The following is a 27,870-nucleotide window of genomic DNA, read 5'->3' as shown; positions in this document are numbered from 1 at the left end:
TAAACCTATATATAGTATTTTTACAAAAATGTATAAAGTTAAATGTTTTGTACAAGTAAGTTGCTGTTATAACCTGAATAAAACACAAAAGTGATTACGATTAAATATAAATATCAATTATTCCTATTAAAAAAAAATCTAATTTCTCCCTGTTACCGAACTAATTATACCAGACAAACAGAATATAAATTAAAACACAACTCACAAAGAAACCCACCCTTTGTTAGCAAGGTATAATTGTTACCTAATTTGTACATGGCTTGTCTATCTCAAGCAATATTGATTGAACTGACACCCGAGTAGAGCTCCACATTGGAGCATCGGTACTACGAAAGCGTTACCAAGAGTAACGTATGGTGGAAATCTTCTACGGATGATTTAAAGCGTCCAGACTATACCTCTATAATCAAACAAACGCTTTCATCTCGAATAAAATTAATGAAAAAATCTAAAGCGAGGTAGTCTTTCTCATTGTTCGTACATGAGGGTATATAAAGGTGTTCTTATTCATTACTTTGCCACGTTTGGCAGACATTAAACATCGCAAAGGTTTGTATCGGAAAGCAGTGCTGAAACTATATACTTCAACCATCAATCAAAATAAGAAAACAATATAAAAGAGAAATGGTTTAATTAAAGCTTTTAAATATGTGATATAATGAAAGAGATACCAAAAGGAATATTTAACCGCTTTCATCCTCGTTTTTATTAAAATTTAAAGGAAAACGCAAATGCATAACAAAAATTTATGAAAAATAATTATGTTAAAATAATATTAAGAATATATTTTCAGAAAAAAATAGAATTTAAAATAATAATGTTATCATCCTGAGGATAAAATGGCCAATAAAGGGTTAATGAATGAAAATCTTATTGGTATCTGATTACCGGGTCTTATGATACATATTTTTAAACAAAGAAGCCGCGTTGGAACACTAAAAACAAAAGAGCGTCATATTGTTCCTGATCAGAAATGTGTTTATCGTTCAAACACCTCTGTAAAAAGAGTGGGTGTTAGAGTTATAGGTTGCGAATTTTCTCTGTATCTGTTTGGCATATAACATAACCCGGAAAACATGGATTCTTACAATAGGTAGATTGTTATCAAAATAAATATTAAGCTACATAGAAAGGGAAAATATGTATCCTTTGCATAAGTACCTCCCGACACCATTTGGGACGTATCTACTGTATATTGATAATGGACCAACTAGGTAAGTCTTTGTTGTTCTGTGTATACCGATGTCTGTTTTGATAACAAAACTAGTTGGAGACTAGTATCGCATAATCCAATAAAATATTCAAACATTATAGAGTAGACTATAAAGTTATAAACTGATGATGACTGATGTTTGTGCAGGTAAAAGCCACACATGTCCCATTTGTACCCTTTAGTGGTCATGCTGAATTTGATTCATAAGCGATAAATTTTTATAAATTTTGCTTCGACAACCGAAACATAATATTTTAAGATTTCATCTTCAACGCATCAAGCTCTCAATTCCAAACCAGGTACAGTCAGACATGGACATTAGATGAATACAGTTTCGTCGGACATGATTTATCTTACAGAAAATTTCCATTTATCAGTATAATATCTTTTAGTGAAGCAACCAAGACCTTTATTGTTTTATTTGCATTTTTGAAACGGCAAACAACTATTTAAGTGTTTTTGTAGGATTTTTATAATTTTTTGAGTCCTTGAAAACAATCTGAAGATTTTATGAATATTTATCCTTAATCTTGTCACGTAGTTATAATTAAGCAAATAATTCACAAGTAAATAATGTTATGTATTGTATACTATACACGCTCGACTCGCTTTGATTTTTCAAACATTAACGTTTTAAATAGTTGTATTTATCATATAAATTATATAAAGATAAACGATGAGTTCTATGAAAAATTTGAACCGATTTATGACAGTTAGAAACTACATTTTATCTATCCAGTATGGTTATGCACTAAAACCATGGTTACTTCATATAAAACCATTGTTATTAGCCGATATATATACGAACCTCAATCCATTGAGTAAATTACAATAAACCCAGTGGTGGTATTCAGCCGCGGTTCACACCGGTTCTATAAAACCGTCTCACGGAATTTTATGAGATCAGTGAACCGGTTAGCATTACTGGTAACTGTCAATGACTTTTTGTAACAGAACCTGGTGAAAAATATGACTTTTGTGATGAAAGTGCCTGACAAAAAAATTGAATCCCACACTGGATAAACCCCGTCTGCAATAAGCTTATCTATAATAGTTGGAGGGCTCTATGCTTTCATTTCCAACTATGCAAATCATAACATATTTTTGAGACAATTACGTCATTTATAATCATTGCACTTGCGTGGTTTTTATCAATACAACCTTCTTTGTATATAGTCCTAAATATTTAAACTTTTTCCACTCAAAAATCATTAGGGTTTTACGCTTTACAATATGATAGAATACTACAAAATACTTTGCACCTCTTTTTCTCAAATTTCATACTTTCACCTTTAGTTTATTTAGCTTACGACTAGACTGTTGCAATACAAACACGCCCACCAGCTTGATTTTGTAGACTTCCATTGTTGGTATACACTTAGAAATACTCGAATCTATCTCTAATGCCAGCCTCATGACTCTAAAGCAAATTTATTGTTAAGGGTTAAAGTAAACAAGGACAAAGGGGAATTGCCATCTTATCAAGCAGTGAAGGATTATACTAGACAACGACAGCAAAATGCTACCGTCAAGTATGAAGCTTTTCAAAAACATGGAATGGGAAGGTAAGTCAGTTACAACAAATTATCTATTCACAATTAAAACGTATGAATTACTCCGCGACCTTCGCTTGTTATTATGTGAACACTTATTGACAATAGAAAATTAACGATATAAAATCTGAATTGGCAAAAACTAATTACCAGAAGCCAACCTTGACGGTTCGGCATAATATTGTCTACTTTTGATATTGACTGGAAAGGTACTGCTAAATCGTTGCCACATTAATCAATTCAACACAAGTAGGAAATTATTTTACCTTGAAGGTAAATTCCACATTCTTTCTATCTTTATATTTTGCAAATGTGTCTATATTACCAATACTAAATTGTCATTGAAGCTTCCTCTGTTTACATTTGTTGTTAATAATTTGCCATCAATTAGCGCAACATGTTACATTTACATGAAATTAACAGTTGCTGCAACTATAGATTTGGCCGTCTCTCACTTACCAATTGTGTACAAGGTAGGCCTTACATATATGGCTATACAACACACGTGTTTACTTTATACCGGTGGATTACCGAGCATTTTTACTAGAATAATATGAAAACGAAATTAATGATTTTATTGTTGAATTATTATGCTTGTATTCATACAGTATTTGATGCATAAAATACCACGTGTAACATCAGTAAATTGCTTTATTGTATGTCACTAAGTATATTATTATATTGTGTAATCAGCAAACAAAACTCGATTGTTCTCAATGACAACCTAGTCTCGACGCTTTCTTTGGTTTGTGATTTCAATTTGATTGATCGAGGCTCAACCGTACCACGAAGACAGCTTGTGTTCTGTGACTCAGAAATTGCTTGTATTAGAAAAACCATTGTTTGACATTTGAAAACACGAGCTTTTAAATGCAATTACAATGAAACAGAAACAGACTATTTATTTATCTGTAATTTCAAGCAATTAAAATGTGTTTGCGTTCATTATCTTGATGAAGTTTATTCAACTAGTGGATAATGTTATATGTTTTATAAAGTAGTTTGGTTAAATTTTGTAGCGTAAGATTTAATACCAGAAACGTACAACTCAAACGATTCACCTTCTGCTAATTGACCCCAAGAAGTTACGAGCTTTCCAGTTTAAATGTAAGATGTGTAATTGTTCAGTCCATGCACGCCACGCCAGGACTAAAAGTATATAATCGATTAAGCCTTTTATACAAACCTACAAAAAGGTTCATGCTTGTTTCAGATCCTCTGCTCCGGGAGAAATGCACCGTCATGGTGAACAATCTAGGCTGCCAGCTGGCGGAAAGAAAAAGTCATACACACCTTCGAGCAATATGCCAAATTCAATATGGAGTCCAAAAGTGAAAAGACCGCATTTATCGTACAACATGCGTCAACTCTGGCATACTGGCCAACCTGTCAAAGGTATGGTTCATTCAATATCAATCGATAAAATTGAGTTCTAAATATATATATATAACATTTCAGTACCAACAACGATTTCAATCCCAACAATACCTATACATTTTTTAAATCGAAACATATTGTATTTTAGGAATTAATTGTATAATTAAAATTGAAAAAATGAAATCTTGTGTTGTGTTCTATTTAAAATAAATTATTCTTGTTTGGCATAGATCCTCCTTCTACCGTAGTAAAAGTGGACGAGGTCACAGGGGCAGAAGTAGTTCGTGAAGCTACATGGACAAAAGATCGGTTTTCAAGGAAGCATGAAGACATGACAACTTCACCAAGGTATGATTGCGAGTTGTCGTACTCCATGGGCTTGATAACTACGAAATTCAATACATGCTCAACGCCTCAACCATAGAGTAATAAATCTGCTGCATGACTTTCGCAAATAATTATTTTCCCGAGCTTTATTGATAGCAGCTTAATGCAGGGAATTCTGCGGCGGTCCATAATTACTATCGTTGCTGAATTGGCAAATGTTTGAACGTTTTATCAAGTTTATTGCACAAGTTACAACATTCTTTTTAAAGTAATATTGTTTTATAGTTCAGTTCATTGTTTGTAGAAATTTCTTATAATTTTTATTGTACATCCATCATCAAAGAAAAAACGGTATAGTAGTTTTAGTAGGATCACAGAGATTTTGTGTTTAGAATTTAATATGAAAACATTCTGTTTAGCTTTAGGGAGTCAAGAGAAACAAATGAACCTATACATAGGTCAAGTCTATCACTTCGTACAGATGAAATACTGAAATCTGAAGCCTCGCCGCTAGGAGATGAGCGCGGCAGTGGACATGATGTGTTTCCCCAAGTAAGCTTCAAGAAATTTAAAAACAGCTTTCATGTTATAGTATATATATTTTTTAATTGTGTTGGTGTTATATTTTAATATCATAATTTGTGACATTCCATTATTTTACCCATAAAATGAATAAATGTAAAAATTTCTTGAAAATAAGGATAAATATGAGATCAATGATCATTATTTTGGGCATACTCAAAAGATACATTCCAAATTGCCTCTTCTTCCCTAAGTTTGAAACTAGTCGTTTTTTATATATTATATTATTATATATTTGTACAGACAAAAAAATCAAAGCCTAAAGTACCTCCCAACACGGCGGCTAACTCGCCAGAACTGAGCGAAGCTTACAAGCGCCGAGCTAGTACTTTAAGGAACGACATGGTTCCAAGAATGCAAAGAAAACAAAAGAAAAAACATCTTACCCTACATAACACTCATTACAAGAACAGGCTTGAATCGGAACCACAACGACACAAAGAAACTCAAACATCACCCATGAGATTTGCAAGAACTAGCATAGAGCACGCAGATGACACATTTCCCGGTATAACAGGATTCTTCAGTCCCCCTAGAAGTACCTCCGTACCCCTAGAATCCCCCTTATTGTCACAATCACGTTCCAAAGATCCACGTACAAGAAACTGTGTGCAAAAGACAGGGCTTCCTCCGATTTTAGAAGGGGAATCCGCGACACAGGATACAAAAAGGGTTCCTAAAACTGTTGCTGTAGAAACCGATGTGTGGCGACGAAGAGTGCGACGGGTACAAGAATTCAGAAGTAAGATACAATGTTAAACACTCCATTTAATGTTTTAGCTCTAATGTTGCATAACCTTCAACATCAGAATTTAGAGAAAACGCTATCTGGTGACCCTATTCCAACACAATCATAAAACAAGCTCTCTTTAAACTTGTTAATAAATAGGCCGCATGTATAACATACACTTATGGTTTAGGTGCTTCTCCAACGTTTCCTATCAAATCAAAAGGAGAGTTTTGGGACGATATTAGCAAAGCAAGATTAGCACACACCGGAAACTACGGTCTATTGCCCTTTGCGTGGAAAGATCCATTGCGAAATCGTTTTGATGATGACCACACCAAGCAACAGCGAGCAACAGAAGTTGGAAAGATATTGCCAGTGATAACACGAATGTCTTCTGTACCGAGAGTTGCACCTTATAGAGCATAACTACTTATATATATGTTCTTGTTTAATTTTTCTGGAAACATTATGGATGGAGCTACATATGTGCGTATCTAGTAACAGCAAAATTGAAAATAATTATTATACGTTATATATAACACCTAATTTCAAGGTCGCAAATACACTTCCCAATATATATATATATATATATTTATATGCTTTTGATTTTTAATGTTGATTGTCAGGGATGATACATATATATATAATATATAGTGAGGGGGAAATAGAATGTAAAAATTTTTTTTTCAGTAATAAAATTTTATTGCAAAATGTTGGCATATCTAGCCAAATTTCATTATATTCTGATCGAAATAGGATTTTGGTGTTTTTCTTCAATTTTATTGGTGAAGTATACTTAAACAGATTTGCCCATTTTGATCAACATTTCTGGGAAATAATCAATTTTATTTTGAAGGTATCAAAGATGGGATATTGCACATATATAATAGTATATTATTCTAGCGAACATGATTCAAATGTTCATCATTCCATTTTACCACTTTTATTTTGAAGATAGACATATAAAAGTTGAAATTAGCAAATCAGGAAGTTTTAATCGATTAAAACCTTCAATGTTCTAGATATCGCATTAAGCATTCACAACTGTTTGTACGTCGTTTTTATGGATCCTGTACATTGCGTAGTTTAGGTCTGGCATTATAGCAAGTGATAGTGCGAATCACGATGCGTTGCCAGCTACATAGGGTATAGAGTACTTGCACGGGTCACATGACTTTGTTACTGGACGGCAATAAATCAAAAACGTTCATTTGGCTCCTGTCAGTGGCAAGTCGGATTATACGTTTCCGTTTTGTTTGGCTGTACGTATAGTATAGAGTATAGACAACGAAATGGATCTTAAGTTTTATTCCACTGATTACAAAAGATCCGGAACGTCGCGCAATATGGAAGTCCAGAAACCATCTCACTTGTGTTTCACTGTTTGCGGACAGCACTTCGTTGATGGTGAGTGATAATGTGGTTGGTGATAGTGTGCCGTTATCAGTTTCTTTAAATATTCACAAGCTCCCTCATTTCAATGGAAAGCAGATGACAAACCACTGTTATTAGAAGGCCTAGGCGTGGGCCTACTTGCAGTTGCAGACTTGACTTGTGTAAGACAGTAAGGAATTAATAATCAATTGCTATAAGGTATTGTTTCCCTAATTAGCAGGTAATCTATTACTGAGTGTGAAAGCTGGAATAGATAACTAAAGTTTAACACCATGGGGCCTGGAAAAAATAACCAGAATTCAATTGAATTCGCCATCTAGGAATACGCTCGCCACCGCATCTCTGATCACCCTGGTAGTTTCATTGCAGCTCTACTCCCACCGAGGGTGGTTCACATGACCGCTGATCGGTTACGACCATCCCCCCCCCCCATTTATTGATTCTTATCGTAATGACAAAGTAACTTGTGATTACTGTGGATTGGTGTAGATAAAGTGTCCATGGTGCTTTAACGAAAGCAACTTCAAGACGACCCTATCATAAAAAAATTGTTTCGATGGATCTGGTAGTGAAGGTTTCAGTCTAAAGTTGGACACCGATACTACAACCAGATACAGTTGCCAATGCAACTTAGCGAGGCGTAATATTGTGACTTTGTGATCTGAAAGAAAATTCTGATGGATAGCCGGCTAGCCGCAACCTTTTGTTTAAAGAATATTATGAGATATGACTTAAGAGTCTAAACTTTTATTTAAGAGGGGTGTAACCCAAGCTAATTTGCAAATGGTATTCATGGTACCGAATGTATCACACACTTTACAGTAATTATAAATTATATTTGAAAAATAAAGCACATCAAAAATGTATTTTTAAAAAACAATTGGTTTTATCTGCAGATACTAGGTTGATATTGAGATTGACCATTTCAATGCTAAATTTTCTTTAGTCAAAAGGCACACTTGATTCGCAAAGATTTGTGAATGCGCACAATACACCAATTTGTCTAATGTTTTGATTCCATAGGCAGGAGGTTGTGGATCGGTGCTGCTCAGGATGGGATATTTTTGCCTATAAATGCATATTACGTGTTTCACATGAATCCATCGTGCTCAGATTCGACTGTTTTCAAGGTCTGAAGGCTCCAACAGCCTAATTTTATCGGTACACAAGAGAATTTTCAGTGTGGCATGCATGGGTCAGTTGGAGTCACTGACCTCAAGATATCTATAAGCAAGGATAAGATAACCTGGAAGTATCATTCCATAATTTAGAGTAAAAAATGTATCTGCCTCCACAGCTCTTTCAAATGGAAGATAGGATGCCTCGGGGGTAATTTCTATCAAATATTTTACAGTATTATGGTTCTAGTGAAAAGGGGTGTAGGCGGCTTCTTTTAACGTGTGGTAGGTCTAGTCGAAAGACACATTAAATGTTTATGCTAACAACTGCAAAGTAATATTGCAACGCATACAAGTTAACAGAATTTGTTGAAATGGTCCTGCCTTTTGCCTTTCTTTAAAATCCCCCTTTTTCTAACTATTCTCTTCCTCTCTGGAGATGGCGAAAATTCAAATATCGATGGGACATATAAGCAACTGATAATGGGTTATCTTCCCTTTTTCCTGAAAATAAATTAAACACTAATCATCATTTGACAGTGCCAAGTTTGTGTTTCAGATCAGTAATAAATTACCTGCTAACTAATAAAACAATCAGACAACACCTTCTGACCATTAATGAAGATTGCTTTCAATTTAAAACGCAACTATGCCTACCAATGTGGGTAGTTTTCAGAATAGAATTTATCTGTGGTTGGGGACAGATTGCAAAGTGCAACATCGTACGATTACCATTCTATGTCGGGATTAGTTAGCCAGTTATTTGTTTTAGAAGCATGGACTTGATGGTGGGGGATGTCGTAATCGACCAGCGGTCGTGTGAACCACCCTCAGTAGGAGGAGAGCTGCAATCCCCTCGCACATAACTATTCCGCATGGGATTGAAACCTGTGAAACTACCAGGGGGATCAGACATGCGGTGGCGAGCGTATTCTTAGATGGAGAATTCAAACTTTATTTATCTATTCAACTTTTCACACTTACTAATAGATTACCTGATAACTAGCGAAACAATACCTTATGGCAATTATTGATTAATACCTTACACGAGTCAAGTCTGCAAGTAGGCCTACCAATAAGAGTAGTCTGTCATCTGCTTTCCATTGAAATGAGGAAGCTTATGAATATTTAAAAAAAATTGATAACAGCACATCATGACTCACCATCAACGAAGTGGTGTCCGCAAACAGTGAAACACAAGTGAGATGGCTTCTGGACTTGACACATAGCAGTCCTGCCAATGGATGATATCCACATTGCGCGACGTTCCGGATCTTTTGAAAACAGTGGAATATAACTGAAGATCTATTTCGTTGTCTATACTATACGTACAGCCAGCGGAACAATATGAAATAACCATTTTCAACAGCCAAACAAAACGGAAACGTATGATCCGACTTGCAACTGACAGGAGCCAAATGGACGTTTTTGTTTTATTGCCGTCCAGTAAACAAGGTCACGTGACCCGTGCAAGTCCTCTATAGCTATTGATCCTCCTCGATCCTTGATTCTCATCTTATTCTGCACTAGACAATACAATAAAATTACCGCAAATATTGCGGTTTTTTGATACATGATCTTTATGACTTGATTTAAGGCTTAGGTATAACTCAGCACCTAGCGCAGGGGTTCTCAACCTTTTTTTCTGTCAAATTTCACAGTTTGTACGCAAAGCCTTGAATTTCACATTGTTGCGTCATAATCACAACAACGCAAGATGAGGGATAATCTACGTCTCCATTGGCGTCTAGTTTCAATGGATACGCATTTTTCCATGGTAGTAATAAAGGATATTAAAAAACAGCAACATACAAAAAATCGACTGTCATCCAAATACCCCTAGAAATCTTCGCGTGAACCCCTCAGGGTTCGCGAACCCCAGGTTGAGAACCCCTGACCTAGGGGATGTACATTTTAATTTCGATCCGAAAGTTTATCCTCACTACTGTTATGATAGTAAGTAGCGCCACCTGTTTGTGTCATCTGCTACGCAAACGAATTTGTGAGCTGAGCCTGCATGCTGGTTTCAGTCATCGTGTTCGTGAAATCCCTGCTAAGATTGCTACTTACTACTAATGGTCAGGTCAATGGTATTTGTTCTGCAACTGTACTCTCACAATTGATTGTCAAGCCACTTTTATTTCTCCTGCAACTGAACATAGGTAAGCATAAACAAACCATAGTGATTGAGCTTGCTGACTTGGTTATAGTCATCGTTGTTCAAAAAATTTGAACTAAAACACCTTTGTGGTGGCAAATATTGATACTCCCAAACAATTTCCAGGCCATGGTATCAGGCATTTGCTACTGGATATCACTATCTCTCGATATGCTGTCGAACTAATTCAGGCGGACACCATGCTTTCTGGTAAGCCAGTATGCATAGATTAGACCGGATAACCCGGCTTAGGGAAATTTCCGCAAAAATTCATATCTGTGCAATAAGCAAGGTTTAGATTTAAGAATACAATATTGCCTGGGTGCTTGTCCTGCTAATAATAAGCCGTATCCTTAATTGCAGTCGCGCCAAACTAATATCGAGGGCACCAATATTTGCAGTTTGCTATAAAGCTAGTGGTCACGAGCTGATATGGTCATTTCTTGATGCTAGCCCCCGAGAAAATTTTTCCATGCAGAATTTTTGTCGTATTGGCAAGTTAGTGAGTAAGCAGAGATAGGCACTCTTACCACACTATGTACAAGACCTAGACTTGTTGAAACGACTCGCGACTTCATTTTTTTGGAATGTTTTATTATTAAGTTGCGGTTGGATTACGGCCCCTGATACCATGATTGGAAAGCACGTGCTAAAAATTCTATGGTTCAAAATAAAACCGGTGTACTCCGAGATATTGCTACATTTAATAGCGAAACTTGATCAGTACATATAGCATATAGCCTATAAGTATCTCAGAAAAAGTGATTTTGGTACAATTTTAAAAGATTTGTTTAATTAGTTAAGTGAAGATATTTAGAACTTTCTAAAGTTCTATTCAATTCAGTTCTATTCTAACTTATGAGCCTGTCAACATGTTTGGCGGAATATGGAAGAGTTATAAATACTATTGGTCCAAATCTAGTCAAAATACCAATCTTTACAAAATTGCAGTCGTTAGATTTTACCGAGTTTTATTCTGTTTTCATAAGCATTTGATTGAGGCTTTCGCGGGCCTCTCAACCCTTCGTCGCGCGCCGTATGCGTCCCACAAGTTTGCCCACAAGAGGTCCCCATCGTCAACAAATAATTTATACGTTTTTCGGTGCTAATGGTGCTATTTGATGATAACAGTAATAACCATTGATAATAAATTGTCTTTATTACACGGTAATATTTTGTTCAGAACACCTTTTATGAATTTACTTGAATATGAACGATATGACCAGCAATGTTGTAAATTGTGCGATTATCGAACTCTAACTTTTCCAGCGTCACTTTACAGGCCATTACTTTACATTATCTTTTTAACGACACTTTTCACGCTATTACGCTGCAAACTTTACTGCTCGGGGCTATTTGCGCAACTCGATGCGGTAGAACAACTATTCGTCAAGAACACCTTATTCAACTTAAGCTCAAACAACGTTATATTATTTTATATTTTTTAAGAGGTTTCAACACCGCCACTCGAAGCAGGACGCTGCACAAACTGACAATAAAACGTGTGTTGCCACTGTGACGATTAAAGAGCAGTTTGATAACTCTTGTAAATTTCCAATGTGGATTTGTGTTACCCAGGAATCCTAATCCATTTGAGTTCGTTATTCTCAGCTGGTTCGGTTACATAACAATGGTTATTTACCAATCACATTGAATGATACACAACCCTGATAAATTAAATAACCCTGGAATAACCCCGAAATTAAAACACTAGCATGTTTCCGTGTGTATGTCATAATACTTCATTGTGAGTTTACGACAATTTTATTGTTTCCGTTAGAATTGATAGAAATACAAATTCAATTTCCAACTACCATGCTCGGTAATTATAAACAGCAATGCCATATTTGTGGTTTATACGTAACGAAACAAAACAGAAACGAACTAAATTTACTACCACTGTGAGGACATCTAGCATTGTGCAAAGTCGAATTATCAAGAGATGTATAATTTTTAGACTTATAGTCAAAAAAACATTTGTTTGTTTATAATATCATCAGAAAAGTGCGAAAATGTACGGCTTCATGTTTGCTAAAGTACCTTTAACTCATGCTTGGGTATGAAACATACAAGGTCTAGTTTATAGGTGATGCTAAATTATCTTTTGAAAAAATGCTCTGCAAAATCAAATCAAATGGCGCAACAACGTATGCACAACGAATATTACCTGGCAACTTGTGACGTCACTGTAACGTCTGGGGGTTAAACGTGACGCGTTATATCATTTATATTATTTGGTAAAATAATGTATACCACCTGCGCTAAAATTCATGAATCCCAATGAATTAAGCATTTCTATAAGAATATATAAAACTTTCAAAGTTAAATTATCGATTTGACGCGGTTTATAATTTATATTTAGCATGAAGATTTAAATGCATAAACATGCTGATGTGTATTTACATTTCGATTTTGTAAGAAAATTCTGCAATAAAAAAGTTTTTGGTTTACAATAATTTAAACTTTGATAATACCTTGGTTTCTAATTTCAATTACCCTAATATCAGAAATATGCTACAGTTTGAGCCGGTTGCATTTGACAGCTACCCCTCGCTAAAATACAATCAGAACACATACAAGAACTTTCAATGTGACCAGATGGAAATTCATATATAGGTTCATGTACTGTCTTTTGTTGGGCTTTATTTTCTTGGCAGACTTCCTCCATTTTTACAGGCGGCTGTCTTGGCCACATATAGATTTCAGAGTTTTCTGTCAGATCCTGCGATTCGTCTCCGTTTTTTGCAGCATTTGGTGTTTCATCCGCTCCACCTTTGATAACAGATGTACTATCTTCCACTTCGCTTTCTTCCGTTTCAACTCGCTGTCTTACTGTTTGTGAAAACCGTACTGTTTTCCTTTTTCTGTTTGTGTTTCCCGATGCTGTCACCGTCATCTGTCCATTTCGGTACCTGAAAGATCCATACGATTTCCATGTGCTGTCTTCTGATTCCATCTTATTTGAATCGCTGGCAACTTCCTTCGCAATGCTCTCTATGATACTGACTTCAGATTGAACCGTAGGATCATAGAATATATGAGAGAGACCCCCGTATTTTGCACTCACCGGTTGCGTTGCGTAAGACATTTGAGACCAATTCTGATCAAACGCGTTTGCAGCAGGCATGCCTTGAGATGTTGGATGTTGATTATTGTACATACTGGCACCAGAAGACTGAGGTGTATTTGATATCTGAAACCAACCGTTGCTGTATACTTCGTGGTCGTAAACGCTAGACGGTGCGTATCCATATAATTCTCCATAAGTGCCGTAAACGTCGTCTTGGATACCAGTTACATTTCCGACAGAGTGGTGCGGGTAGGTACCATACACGGAGTATGGATCATAAGATGAATGCCGTTGATCGTAACCCTCCAGTTGTTTTTGTTGATGCCAATTTTGCATTGGTAACTGATTGTAACGCAAAGACTGATTGTTGCCATGCATTGTGTAACCCGATTGCATACTATCTAACTCGGGTTTGCCGTCTTCACTTCCGCTGCCAGTCGCATATCCACTACTCATGCTGTCTTCACGAGTCATCCTTCTGGTCGTAAACTCGCATGATCTGGAAGTTTCATCTTTTGCGTCCCACAGAGGCATCATGTCAGATAACGATTGTGGGTAAGGTTGAGATAGATGGTGATTTGTTTTGGGGCCATTTCTCCTACTATCTCCAGGTCTTTTGTTCTCCGGCCTGGTTGATCTGAATCCTTCCTGATCCGGAGAAGTACTACTCAGCCGACTGCTGTTACTACTGTTTTCACTGTCGTATCCACTGCTGCGGCTGCTTAGACGAGTTGACGGAATTTCGTTCGATTCTGATTTTAAAAGGCTCTTGAGGCGTCGAGAAGCTGCTTCTGCTATGTCCAATTCTCTGATCCGACGCTGAAAAGAACACACGAATACAAGATTAAAATGGGTGGTATACCAAAAAAGTCGGAGTTAAAATTAAATAATAAATTGCAAAATAGACCTACTGTTTTTTCTACATTCATTTATACTTTTCGTTTGTAAACATGTACCAAAATATGATTCAATTTGGATGAGAAATTCAATATATTAAAAAAAAAACTCAGGTAAAAATGTGTTTGTTATTCAAATACAAAAATAGCAAACAAAATCGCCTCACCTCTCTCTCATACCGCTGCATTTGTCCATTTTTTACTTTATTATCCACATAGTTGACTCTATTTGATACGTCTTTAATCTCCTTTACTTGCGCAGACAACCTATCTAAAACTTGTAAACAAGTCCTTAATTTTTCTTGAGTAGCATCACTATTCTTCAAAGTTCCTCGTGAAGAGGTAGATGAACTGAGACGCGAGATTGGGTTGCCATCACTGACCAAATTTTCATGGGAGGAAAATATACCTTTATTCCCTGCTGAGCTATTGCGCTTCCCTCCTTGTGTCCAAACATGAGATCCAACAGAATCAGTTCGAGAACGTCTATGATAATCTTTCGAATCACGTGATCCCTCGTGAAAATTGAAGGAATAAGATCTATCGCTTTCTGCAGAAGGATGACTCCAAGACGTTGTTCGTGGCATTAAATCTTCAAATCCTTCATCTCTCTCTTCAAATCGATAGTCTTGGCCTGTTTTTGAGTTTCTTGAAAAGTTGATTCTAGAATGACTTGACGAGGGCCTTGGAAGACTTGAAACTGAACGCGTCCTGTAGTTGACATTTTTACGTGAGCCCGATCTTTCTGATATAATATTGCTTGGAGCTGTTTCATCGAGACCACTGACAACATGTCTACCATAAATCGATTCTGACTGTCGGGAAATTGAAGGCCGTACGCTTAAACAAGACTGAGATCTACGAGGTAAGCTTTTTGACCTTCCACCGTGGGACACAATTGAATGCCGATTTGAGTTAGAGTTGATTGATATTTCATCTAAAAGATCGTCCGCACTTCTGTGATGTCTTCCGCTTTTGTCTAGCACAGCTGATGACAAATCATTGTGCGGTGACTCAGATGCATTTGTTGTTGATTTACTCTTTTTCCCAAGTAAAGTATTAACAATGTTTCGAATAGATTTTGGTGGTTTCATCTCAAATCAGCTAAACACTAGGTGTATACTATTACCAATTTCAAATTGTTCAATGTTTCAGAACAATTTTGAAATTCTGTTTCAATACCAACAACATATATTCAATCTCAAACGGTGCGTTGTAAAAATATTCTTTAGTTTATTATTCATGTAGATCCAAAGTAAATTTCTGAGCAGTAATTTCTCAAATCTCCAGTCGTCGTAGTACAAGCAGGCTTTATTGAGCTTCAGTGTACTTAAATACGTGACTTGTATATTGATTGCGACTGTTCTTCACAGTCTTTCGCAGATTATATTCTGTAAAATGTAAAAGTCGATATAGCTATTAATGAGGAGCTTGCAAAAGTCGATGTAAACGTCAAACGAAGCTAGGCTTTTAATTGGAAAATTAAAAGCTTCATTGATCTATACAACATCAATACTATGGATTTTGTCCCGTTCAAATTTGGGATTTGCATAAATGTTATAAGGATTACATTTATAAGTTATCGGTGCATGAACTAGAATAATTTAGAAAAGTTTTGAACTACACTTTTGTAAGAGAGTGATCGTCGGCAAAAATATCGATATATTTCTCATACTAGTACGTCAATTATAAAATGGAAATTCATAACAGCATTTCAACAACAAAATATATTCAATGTTTGCAAGATGAACTCAATATTTCCATGTCAACTCGAGTTCATTTTAAATGATATAAAGAAATTTCCCGCGTTAGGTTTTCATACCAGCGAAATTCAGGTAATAAAAATCCGATTATATAGGAAATAAATAACATGCAAAGTATAACCTTCATAAATGGGGGGAATTTAACTTTTGAGTGATGCATAAATTCACTTCTCCTATAATAATACTCAAATAACTTTGTTAGGAAAATTGAAAATCAGTTGTCTATGTCATCACATCAGATTTTTTCCAAACTATTTGTACCCGTTGCGGAAAAATAAAAATTAATTATCTATCTTGAAGTTGGTATCTGATAAAATATTGTTACTGCTCTGGAGTTCTAATCGTAACGTATTTTTCAATACATTTCAATAAGACAATCTAATCCACTCTATGCGATTCAATAAGAACAATATTACACATGTTATCTTTTGTTTTAAATCTGTGACTGAATACGAAATGGAACATTGCTGTCTAAACGTAATGTGGAATGAATGCTTTATATGTCAAACACGGCTTATCTGGAATCAGTATTAAATCCACAGCCGAAGGCAATGATATTTGCTTTAATACTCGATGTTTATTATTGCACAGACATATAGAGTTTCTTGCAATATCATCTGATCTTAAGCAATGCATGAATGGAACAGATTGTTTGTTTGAAACATTTAAACGCGTTTCAGAAAATAATAACCAATTCATAGTAACTAATATTTGGTACGTAACTTATATGATTGGAGATTCTTTTCCAAACAAGCAGTATTTTTGATATTTATATAAATATTTATATATATTACTGGTCCCTACGCCTGCCAACAATAAACACTGTAGGATATTAAAACATGCAACTCTCATTCTGTACGGAATATTGCATGTGGCACCTTGCTACTGCTAAATAACAACTACCTAAGGTAACGCGGAATTAGCGAATGTAGAGTTATATAGTTTTACAATCTTACATGCCGAGACATCATGCACTTTCCAATTCTTATCCCATATCATTAAATTACAAATAGATGATCATAAAATGCTAAACGTTGTATATGTATTTCTAATCGACTAGACTTCTAAAGTCATTAACTGATATCTCAAGCTGAAAATTTTATGAATAACAGTCACAAAAATATAAAATATTGCTGCACATGTTCAAACAATATGCATTCCAAATTAGTTATTTGTTATTGATAGTTTTCATAAAAACGAATACTAGAACCTGGTAACACATAATAAAACAAACGATTGAAAAACAGATGAAATATAATGGAGATAAATTGACATTGCCGAGAAATCCTCAAAATATCCATTTAATAATTGTCTTATTTGAACAATATAGTGTATACATTTCTTACTAACAAGTCACTGACTCTAACAATAAAGAGAAAAAGTCCTGCGCCGAACTACATTCGCGTCGCTCTTTACAACATAAATGACAATTGAGTGAGAGACAGGCGACGATTGAAAGAAAAAAAGAAGAAGTAGGTGCCGTCGGCTTCTATAAGAAGTAAGATGTGAACGTCTACGACATTGCTAATCATCAGGTCCACGCAAATTGAAATCCGTGAATTCGTTGCTTTTGAATAAAATCATACCAATCACGCACTGAGCGCGTGGGCTCAACATTTATTTTTATTCTAGTTAAACCGGTAGTTTCGCTGAACTTTTACAAGAGTTTAAAGATTATTTCATCCTCTGAAAAATGGGATTATTTCTTACGTAAAAATTTGAGTTTGGTTCAGATTTTCTGGTTTTGACCAAAATTTTTAAAAGTGTCTTATTTCATTTTCAGATGATTTTTTTCTCCTTCGTGATGAAAATAAATTGTGTCATATTTTTTGAAAAGTCCCAAAGTAACAAATTCGATCAATAAAATAACAAACCTATCTAATGCTTGATATTATATTATACAATTATTGTATGAGTGAATTTTAAAATTTATTGAAAGTGTGTACATCGAGTAATAAAACAGTGGTGTTATGAATTGAGAATTGTGACGAATCAATAACTATAAATATTTCCGAATGAAACTGCGTCACATTCCTTAAAAATTTCTCAATAATTTTTACGGAGATGAATCGACGTTGAATCACCTGTCAGTCCTCATTAATTTCCCAGCAGTATAAAGGTTGTTACAAGTGATCGATAGTTACACAACGAAAGGATTACTTTTGTAATCCGATCAACCACTTTCACGCAGAAGTGACGACATATACGTCATAAAGTAACGTCAATACGTCTTCATTTTCAAGTGAAATCAAGTATAAATCAAACTTGAATCCTATTTCAAGAATTGGTTATCTATTGGCCATGTATTGAAATGCGTGGTTCTGTGTTTCTGATTTGGAGTGAATTAGTTTTCTAAGAACATTATAAAGAAGAGAAGCGTGTGATAAATCAGGGGGATGAAGATAATATAGTATACGACCAGTGAGCAATTATTCAATCAATTATTCTTTCGAGGAAGCGGTTCTAAGAAGAAAAGTTAATATTTCACATCCAATCAATGAATATTTCGTAATAATTTCGACACATCAATACATATAGTGAATCGGAACAGACACAGTCATGCAACTAGTCCAGCTCAACCAAAATGTTTTACCTTCAATGGTTTATATGTAATTATTAATAACTATATTTAGGAAATACCTTGATACCATACACGCGAAACAAATATTGCCACTTTCCTGTTTTTTAAACTCAACTATTTGATATTATTTCAACATTATTCCCAGTTCACTCTCAAGTCTTGCTGACTACAGAACCTTTCTACAGAAATTCACACCGAAATCTTCTCGCGTATTTATCTCAGTTTAAAAGTTGAGCCACAATCATGGAATAAATTATACAAATTAATACCACGTCATTCATACGTATATTCTTCAGTCCGCACATGCCAATTTTAAAGAGTTTATAGCTATATCATTTACTGCTCTATTAACTATACATTTTATCAAGTTATTTGATTTAATTTATGATTGCTTTTTAATAATTTTGGGTGGAATATAATTTGATTATCCCGGAATAGGATATTCGAATTTATAATCTACTAACGTCAAAACGGCATTTTTTGACATAATTTGTCCCCGGCTGAATTTTGAAAGATACGTAGGAAATATGCCAGAATTTTATCCTCCATTTAGTGTAATAATGTAGGCATAATTTCTTTAAATATGATAATGATCCGTAATGACACCGCTAAGAATTGTCGCTAATGATACCCGGGAATCAGCGGATACCATACGTCAGGATAAGTAATACCACATACGACAGTTGTGACATTTACGTATTTAATTTAAATTTGCGAAAAAAGTGATTCGTAATACATTACATGGCACATTTCTATTTTATGGTTATTGTAACTAATGCATGAAATGCACGTTTTGAAGGATAGTTAACTCTCATGTTAGAAAATTCACATTATGATTTTAATCGTTTACGGTTTAAACTGTTGGGAAATTGTCGTTTATTGAGTTGCGTAAATCTTTATAGATCGTAAGAAAACAATCAAATTTAAATGCACACTCACGTTGCAGTGTCAATGTTAACCAAGAATGTTAATTACATGTTACAACCAATAAAATAAAAATATAAAATGCATGGTAGTAAACAAAATGTTTATGTTTTATAAAACAACAAATGTCCCTTAGAAAAAAAATTAAAAATTTATGTCAGTCTACGTGACAATTTAGAAAATTTACAAACTCAGTTAGCACTTTAGATTGAAATACGGTTCTGCACACCTGCAGCAGATTTAACATTCGCCATAATTGCGTTAAAATTTAAATAATGGAATAATTTAGATTTTATTTATGATGTGATGATGTGTTTATTTACACAATCCCAATAAAAATAACAAATAGATTCCACTGAACGTATACATTTCAATGAAAATCATTACAGCACATAATCCATCCATCTACAATTGTTGATAAACTAATTCTTGAAAATATTCAAGTCAACGAACATTGAAGCATGTGACATAAGTTTCGGCGCAGCGTGCTTTATAGATAGGTCATAGACTTACGGAATACGTATCAGTACTTTTAACATATTGGAGAATATACATATATATCCTCGCAGACATTTGTGCAGTTCACTAAAATTCATTCTAACAATTTTCTGAAAGTACGTCAATGTATGATTATTTAATGCGGGACACCACGTTGAAAGTGAATAGATGTAAAGAATAATTTAACTGCATGACGCAATCATTAATGTTTTCACGATTCGCGTTACGAAACTTTTCGAGTGTTAAATTACTCAAAAAACATCAATTTTTACATGATGTCCTCACGTTGTATGAATCCTATGTTATTAGGCAAAAATTTACAAATAAATTTTATTGTGCAAGAAAACGAAGATGTTAACTTTGTTTTAGTGACTTAAAAGCAACTGTTCTGCATTGAATTATTCGAACCATGCGGGTTGACTAATACGAGAGAAGTTAGCAAAAAGTTGCTAAGCAGGAAAAACAAGAAAATCGTGATAATAAATTTCTCTCATTTTGAGAAAGAAATACCAGAAAACTGAAACATACCTTGAACCCAAGTGTTCGTGTGGGATTTAGGACTACGCCCATGCATACCTAGGCATGTTATCACAATTCGTAGTTAAAATGTTGAAATTTCCACCCGGATTTGTTCAGTTTTTATTTGGTACTTTTGATCGTTCCACAACACTGCTGATTAGGTATTAATTCGTAGGTTTAAATACCGGGAATAGCTGGTTGAATCACAGTGTGATCAGGCGCTGAACGCGTGGACGAATCGAAGATTACACGTGTTCTGTTGAGACCTGGTTACGTCGTAGCCTTATTTTCTATTATGCTAAATTTACAGATCCGGCGTAGATAATGATAAGTATAAGATAAACCGGTAATTATAACAAAGCTAACACGATATACATGTGTTAATTATGTTAACGAACGAGTTTCATCAATGGATTGATGGCAGATAATCATAAAAATCGTATACGTGAGGAAATACACTGAGTTTATTCGAAACAATATATACCGAATATTCCAATTTTGTGTCTCAGTCATTTTATTAATTTTGCTGCTGCACCCATGCTGAGAGTGTTGAAACACACTGTAGTCAATGTTTCCAGAGTGTCTTCATGTCCTAATACAAAACCCTATTATAGGTTATAGGACTTAATAATAAAGACATCAAAGCAATTACTAGAAAACAAATAAAATGACAAATAAAAATTGCAAAACGACAATAAAGACACTTGCTAGAAATTCAGAAAGCGACCCTATTTTCAACGATCTTAAATATCTTCCGAAGACTTATGTATGATGTTATTGAGTTAAATATTGATGATAAGCGTTGGTGCAGGATACGTATCACCCTCCTGGCTTGTGATAGTCCGTGACAGTTTTTCGTTGTAGCATAAAACTTTTGGACTTTCATGAACTGTGAATTTATGTAGTTAACTAGATTTATAAACAAGTATTTCTAACTAATTCGTCAATAAATTTAAATATTTTCTACGTTCACACAAACATAAAACTATACCCTGTTAGCAAGAGTGACAAAACCGAAATAATTGTATGTGTTGTTTTACTTATTAAATGTAACATATTTCAACAACTGGTTTTTAGTTAACTTAATTTGTGCCAAATATTTCCTTTAGAGGCCAAAGAGTTCACTCCATTTACATTAGAAGATAATGAAGGTAATGGAAGCTCAAGTTAAACAGGGTATATGATACGCCCGAAAGGCGATATTTATTTTTCCAGTATCGTAGCTAATATTTATCTAAATCAGGTGACAGGTTTCAACCAGAACCCCTCATTTTTAAACTATAATGGAGATAACTAGTCTGACTTGATGACCCGCGACGAATGTATTTAGCAAAACCGATAATTAAAGGCGCAAAATAGATTATTAAACGGAAATGGTAAAGTAAGAATGATCAGGTTTTCAGTTGTACAAAGTCCCCTTTGATCAAAAAGTATATTTGAAAATAATTAATCCAAAGTTGCACATCTTCACTCAAAAATGACATGTTCTGGTATCTTTATCATTTTTTTGGTTATGCATGTATTAAATTGTCTTTTATGTGTACATATTTGTAAATTTGGAAAAATAAGATTTTTACAGTATTCGTTTTGGAAAGAAAACCTTTCTTTACTGAAGAATTCAAAATTTAAAAGAATAAAATATGCACACTGTTCAGAAAATTTGTTGCAGCGTCGGTATGACCGGATTTGAACCAAAAATTATCAAATCGCTATTTTATTCTTATAAAATTTCAAGCGTTTGTTTAACAAATCCAAGTATGCGGAGTGTCTCCCTGCGGGCAAGTCGACTAAATGTTCTATCAAGATAAAATGTGGTAATAAGCCCCAGGAGTGCAACGTTTGACGCGATCTCGCAGTTTACACCTGATACGTGTATACACCATCATATGTCATACAACTTGTTCGTTACTTGAGCAGACACTGACAACTTTCAAATACAAAAAACGTAACAAATGGAATTGATTTGCTGCGAAAATTTGATATAAAATCAAAAAATACCAGTGATCACTTCAAAAATTGATTGTAAAGAAAACGAGTATCCAAAACTTTAAAAAAATGGAGCGGAAATGAACAAAAATCCTAATGCAAACCACAAAGATTATGTATAATGCATTCAGCATGGCGATTCATATAGTTCATATTTATCATGGTCACGTTTGCAAACTATATTAGATTCAATTGGCAAATTCGGAAATATTCTTAATTGTATTTGACCTTTATCGTAAAAGAAAGTGAAGGCAAGATTTATTGCATCCATAGTAATAACTTTATTATGTAACCTCATTTATTACAAAACGTTGCTAGTTTTACTACAACTTGTATTCATATATGACACTTGTCTATAACGTAATTGAGCAGGATTGAAATATCGGTCATGGACTATTATTTTCTCACTTTCTTTCCAGTGGACATAAAAGATCGTTCCATTATTTTTATCGAGCATGATCTCAGTTATGTTTCAACAAACCTATTTCAATTGTCTTCGCTTCCTACATTCTGATATTGTCTCGCAGTGTTAAATATATCACTATTATCTGGAGACAACATGCGATTAAAAAAATCGGGATGGCGTAGTCTGGACCATATTTCAAACTTCTTACACAATTCAGTTAGTAGTAATTGTGCATGCTGATTTATAAGGTCCAATATTCTGGCGACAGTCTGGTGATTTTGAACAATTTGTAAAAATTTAAATTTTCTCATGTCAAAGATTTCAAACATTTTATCACAGCCTTGGGCCATTTTGTTTAAAAAATTTACAATGCAGTCTTCTTACAAAACTTGTAGTTCTATAAGTAATTGGAATCATTACATATTTTATAAAAATGTCATTGGATTTTATTAACCCCTTTAACCTAAAAACCTCCATCACGCAAGTACGTTAGGGGTTAATATCCAATACGCTAAAAATAATACAAGTTCATTTAGATAATATTTTTATAGTTTTTGTTGCCATTAATGTGGCCAAGAAACCAGTCATAAGAAAGTAATGCTTAAAATATCTAACTAATACTTCAGCCAGTAAAACTAATTTAATATCGGAAAGATGAAAAAACGGTATCCTCAGAGAATATTGATGTTAATAAACCAAATAGGCAATTTTTCCGTGCATTCTGCTCGGTGCCACCTGAACATACAGTTCGTTATCTTATGTTATTAACGACGTAGAAACTCATTAAGTCTAATAAACTTTTATTGCAAAAGTGCTTTTTTACTAACTTGCAACATCCGTGTGTATTTCCGACAGTGCATAATTAAAATTTAAACTTGTAATTACAAAGGTAATTGTGAAAGTATTCTTTGATGATAGAGAAAAGATGCGATAATCTTTAAACCAATAACCATGAAGCCTTTTTAGAATGACCAATTAAACTTATACGCTTTACTAGGTTAATATTTTAACAACCCTCTGCCTCGGTTTATTGGTTTACTAAAAGTAAACATTTTAGTAGGGTTTATTCACACCATAACAACAGAATGCGTTCCGAGCAATAAGTTTGAATGAAGCAAACTAATCATTTTAAGTCAAAGCTTCAGCCAAATAAATATTAACATGGGGTCGAAATGATCGAGGACATTTAATAAATAGATTAGGATATTACATTTTCAAACGACAATTCAACCTTCATGAGTACCGAGATATACCTGCCATGTTAAAATTTCATTCCCATGCAATCAATAATCAACTTGTGAAAAATGATGAACATTTTCCTTCACATTTGCTTTCTGTATAGACTCATTAGTTGAAAACCAAATTACTCTTTTCACAATTATAAATGCCACGAACAATTACATTTTATGATGAAAAGTTATTGTTCATTATGATTTTGTTTATAAAAACCAAAACAAAGATTAAGTTGTTTAAATAAACGTATTTTGTTTTGACATGAATGTTTATATTAGGTGACACGCGTGTTTGTAAACATATTACATTGGGATGAAAAATGATATTATGATGGACGATGTTTTCAGAGAATGTGGATTGGATATCACATTTGTAAACACTTGTACAGGATATGAGCCATAAATGCAATACATTTTATGGCATAAATATATTGAAGTAGCTGGAAATAGGCAATTTCCTCTCAACAGAATTAGTATACAAAGTGGAATGAAATTGAATCAAAACACAAGTCATCTCTAATAGAAGATATATTAAGCAATTAAAAAGCAAAAACTTCTATTGGGAACTACAAAACAGCACATAGTAATGGACCAAGTAATAATATAATGAAAATATGTTTTGTCTGGAAATTGAAAAGCCAACTGATATAATTTGACGTAAGCTTGAAACAGGAATCGATCATTTTAAATATACAGCATTCATTCATTGTTTGGGAATTACTTTCTGATTTTGCCTCAGACCTGCTATATAATAAGTCCAATCAAAATTCAACTGGTTGCAAACACGTCAGCAATCGTCAAATAAAGTCAATTGAATTGCTTTTATTTGATTTTATTATTTGTTATATTTAAATAACATTGCAACAGTGTCAATGTAGACGAAGTGACTCTTAACAAGTTTCTTTTAATATGGAAACGAATTCAGAGAAACAAGATTTTCATATATTTTTTTGCAGCTAACTTTCGCTACGAAGAACCAAATAAATATAAATCTGTTTCAAAAGTTTTTCATTCAATGCGAATAGCATTTTGAAAAACCTCCAACGCGTATCTCTATTAAAATACTGCTTAGAATCCTAATGACGTACACTTGTCATAAATATTACCAAATCTATTTTCGACTTAATGCTTGTATGGGAAGAATTTCTTAAAATTTCCGGCAATCGTATAAAAGAACCTTGGGCGACAAAGCATGAACCAAACCCAAGATTTAGCAGTGTGATTATCGACCTACGCTTTTCTTATTCTAAACATAGAACAGCAGAACAAATAATCTTGTGACATTTTCCCAGTATCAGTTTTGAAATGTCCGCAGTGAAATTTAATGCAAAGCAAGTGCGTGGTACATATAATTACCTTCTGAGCCTTGAGGATGTGATGTTTCAACCTATTTCAAATTATACGTTTTAATTGTTTCAAGCAGACAACCGCATCCTAAGTTTATCGTTTTATACGTCATAATATGAGAGGCATTTTAAACAAGTATATATATAATTATTTTGTGGTCAATATAATGAGCGATGAGTTTGTCATATTGCCGAAATATTGTATCGGAATAAGTTCTTCGAAACAGCGAACAAATGAGTTTCGCAACGTACTATTTTGATTGAAACTTATACTGAATTAAAAAAGTTACACGTATTAGAAATTACCATGATTTGATCAAAATTGTGCATCAATAATTTTTAAATTTAAATCTGTTTCAAAATGACGAGATTTCACTTATTATTCGCGGAACATAATCGCTTGCGTAATGCACAAATGCGCAGAGACCACATTACCTATTCAGTTATTGATACCAAAGCGTGGTTCCCAGTTGTTAAAATTTGCAAAAGCATCTGCTTAGAAGTATAATTTAACTAATTTTGCACGTTTATCACGCAATAAAGTTGATCTTATACGTCCAAGTTATCTCTTCAGTGTGCTACCTATCCACGACTAAATTATGTGAAGTTATCACTTGAGTATTGCTCCTTTAAATAATCAACGTTCAATTTTTAAAAGTTAAGTTTTAGTTCGTGGGTATGAAATTCCATCTTAATCCACAAAGTTTGTACGACCCGACGCAAAATCTGGCGATGAGTTGCGACATCACAGCTGCTTATTTGATACTTTATTTCATGTTATACAATCTGCGCAAAACGTTGATGCTGTAGTATAGGATTTCGTGTTGACATCCATACCAATATAAATTCAAACTCATCATCAACAAAGCAAGTTGGAAGTTCAAGAAAGCTGTGAACTTTCTTGAAAATTCAGAAAATATCAGGTTGTTTAACATGTTCACTGATTTTATAACTTCTATTGAATTTGGTCATTTCTTCAAAAATACTACTACTCACATGTTTTGTACCCGGTGTGAGACTACTCACTTTAACTACGACGAACACATAAATACAGTAGCATATGTGGATTTGTTTTTTCTGAATACGCAGTGAATTCTTTTGTAACTTTTTATGTGAGTTCTTAATGTCGACAAGCTGAATATTCTCGAATACACATTTAAATTTTCATCCGTTTATCGTCATAAAAAAACTATTGGTACGCACAGAAAGATGGAAAAAGTGAAACAAGCTGATTAAATGTATGATTTTTCACCCTTAGCGACAACGTCCCGCTTTTGATAAGGTGGAATATGAGAAAAAAAATTAAATAATTTCGTACTAAACGTTGGCACTTACCTTGTATAACTCTTTTATCGAATTGAGCAAAAATTGTGATTGGTTTTCAGTCCGATGTCTTTGTAGTTGAAGGTTGTCAGTTGTGGCTGCGATATTCAGCAGTCTCTATGTCTCAATCAAATTGCTCCTGGTTAGGAACAATACTTGATCGAAGACATTACCATCAACCAAACGCACACCCGTCGCCACGACGAACAAGACTAACGTGAAAAGAATCTTGTCTACCGTTCCCGGTAAAAGGAGAGTTCACAAAAAAGTGCAGTCGGATATTCATTCATAGCGTGAGAGAGGTTTTCGCGCTTTTCATGCTCCTGCTTCAGGGCACTTTAGTTTATTCTTTATAAATCCACCATGTCTTTATTTTAACACGACTTGAGAGCGTGAACATTTTGTGTTAATCCCGACTAATTTTAACAAGGACTATACCTGTTAATAATGACCTACGCAAATAGACATTATCGCGGTATTTTTAAACCAAACCCGAATCTGGAGAAAGTAGTCATACCGGTTCATCTCACTTAAATATAAAAAAGTACATGACATGGTAGTCATTGTATTCTATTATTCTTTTAAAGTTGATTACACATAATTGATTCATTTAAACAATTCTTAAGCTATTTTATTAGTTTCTGGTAATTGCTTTTCTGAAAAATGATAATATTCTCATTTTTACACTCATTATGATAAAACCAACTTGTTATACTCGACACTTAGGAAATTCTTTCATTTATAACTCTTATTTCGATTCTCGTGACAACTGTGTTATAAATATTTATGTTTTACAAAAATATTAAATAAAAAGTCGTTTCGAAATTAGAACAATTGATATACTGTATATGTAAACTTCAAGAGAAATGACCC

The 27,870-nt window shown here is 34.2% G+C and overlaps 2 protein-coding genes across 2 annotated transcripts; one reads left to right on the top strand and one right to left on the bottom strand.

Annotated features, from left to right (window-relative positions):
* Positions 1-985: 985 nt before the first annotated feature.
* On the top strand, positions 986-6,367 carry LOC120332907 (uncharacterized). Its single transcript, XM_039400250.2, has 7 exons — positions 986-1,214; positions 2,656-2,778; positions 3,980-4,161; positions 4,374-4,491; positions 4,890-5,022; positions 5,296-5,794; positions 5,973-6,367. The coding sequence occupies exons 1-7, from the start codon at positions 1,141-1,143 to the stop codon at positions 6,206-6,208; spliced, it is 1,365 nt and encodes a 454-aa protein (XP_039256184.2). The 5' UTR covers positions 986-1,140; the 3' UTR covers positions 6,209-6,367.
* A 5,804-nt stretch (positions 6,368-12,171) lies between these two features.
* Positions 12,172-27,239, bottom strand: LOC120332345 (uncharacterized). Its single transcript, XM_039399570.2, has 3 exons — positions 27,010-27,239; positions 14,587-15,810; positions 12,172-14,342 (listed from the first exon to the last, which is right to left on the bottom strand). The coding sequence occupies exons 2-3, from the start codon at positions 15,511-15,513 to the stop codon at positions 12,957-12,959; spliced, it is 2,313 nt and encodes a 770-aa protein (XP_039255504.2). The 5' UTR covers positions 15,514-15,810; positions 27,010-27,239; the 3' UTR covers positions 12,172-12,956.
* Between the last annotated feature and the right edge of the window lie 631 nt (positions 27,240-27,870).

This window comes from Styela clava, chromosome 13, assembly GCF_964204865.1.
Source record: "Styela clava chromosome 13, kaStyClav1.hap1.2, whole genome shotgun sequence".
Taxonomy (NCBI): Eukaryota; Metazoa; Chordata; class Ascidiacea; order Stolidobranchia; family Styelidae; genus Styela; species Styela clava.
The sequence above is the reverse complement of the archived record's forward strand: the minus strand, read 5'-3'. Positions and strand labels throughout refer to the sequence as shown.

What these genes read in the sequence shown, in the direction of transcription:
- LOC120332907 (XM_039400250.2), top strand. Translation starts at nt 1,141, where the DNA reads ATGTATCCTTTGCATAAGTACCTCCCGACACCATTTGGGACGTATCTA. An exon ending in GACATGATGTGTTTCCCCAA is followed by an intron (nt 5,023 to 5,295) that starts GTAAGCTTCAAG and finishes ATATTTGTACAG; the next exon opens with ACAAAAAAATCAAAGCCTAA. An exon ending in ACGGGTACAAGAATTCAGAA is followed by an intron (nt 5,795 to 5,972) that starts GTAAGATACAAT and finishes CTTATGGTTTAG; the next exon opens with GTGCTTCTCCAACGTTTCCT.
- LOC120332345 (XM_039399570.2), bottom strand. Translation starts at nt 15,513, where the DNA reads ATGAAACCACCAAAATCTATTCGAAACATTGTTAATACTTTACTTGGG. An exon ending in TGCAGCGGTATGAGAGAGAG is followed by an intron (nt 14,343 to 14,586) that starts GTGAGGCGATTT and finishes TGTTCTTTTCAG; the next exon opens with CGTCGGATCAGAGAATTGGA.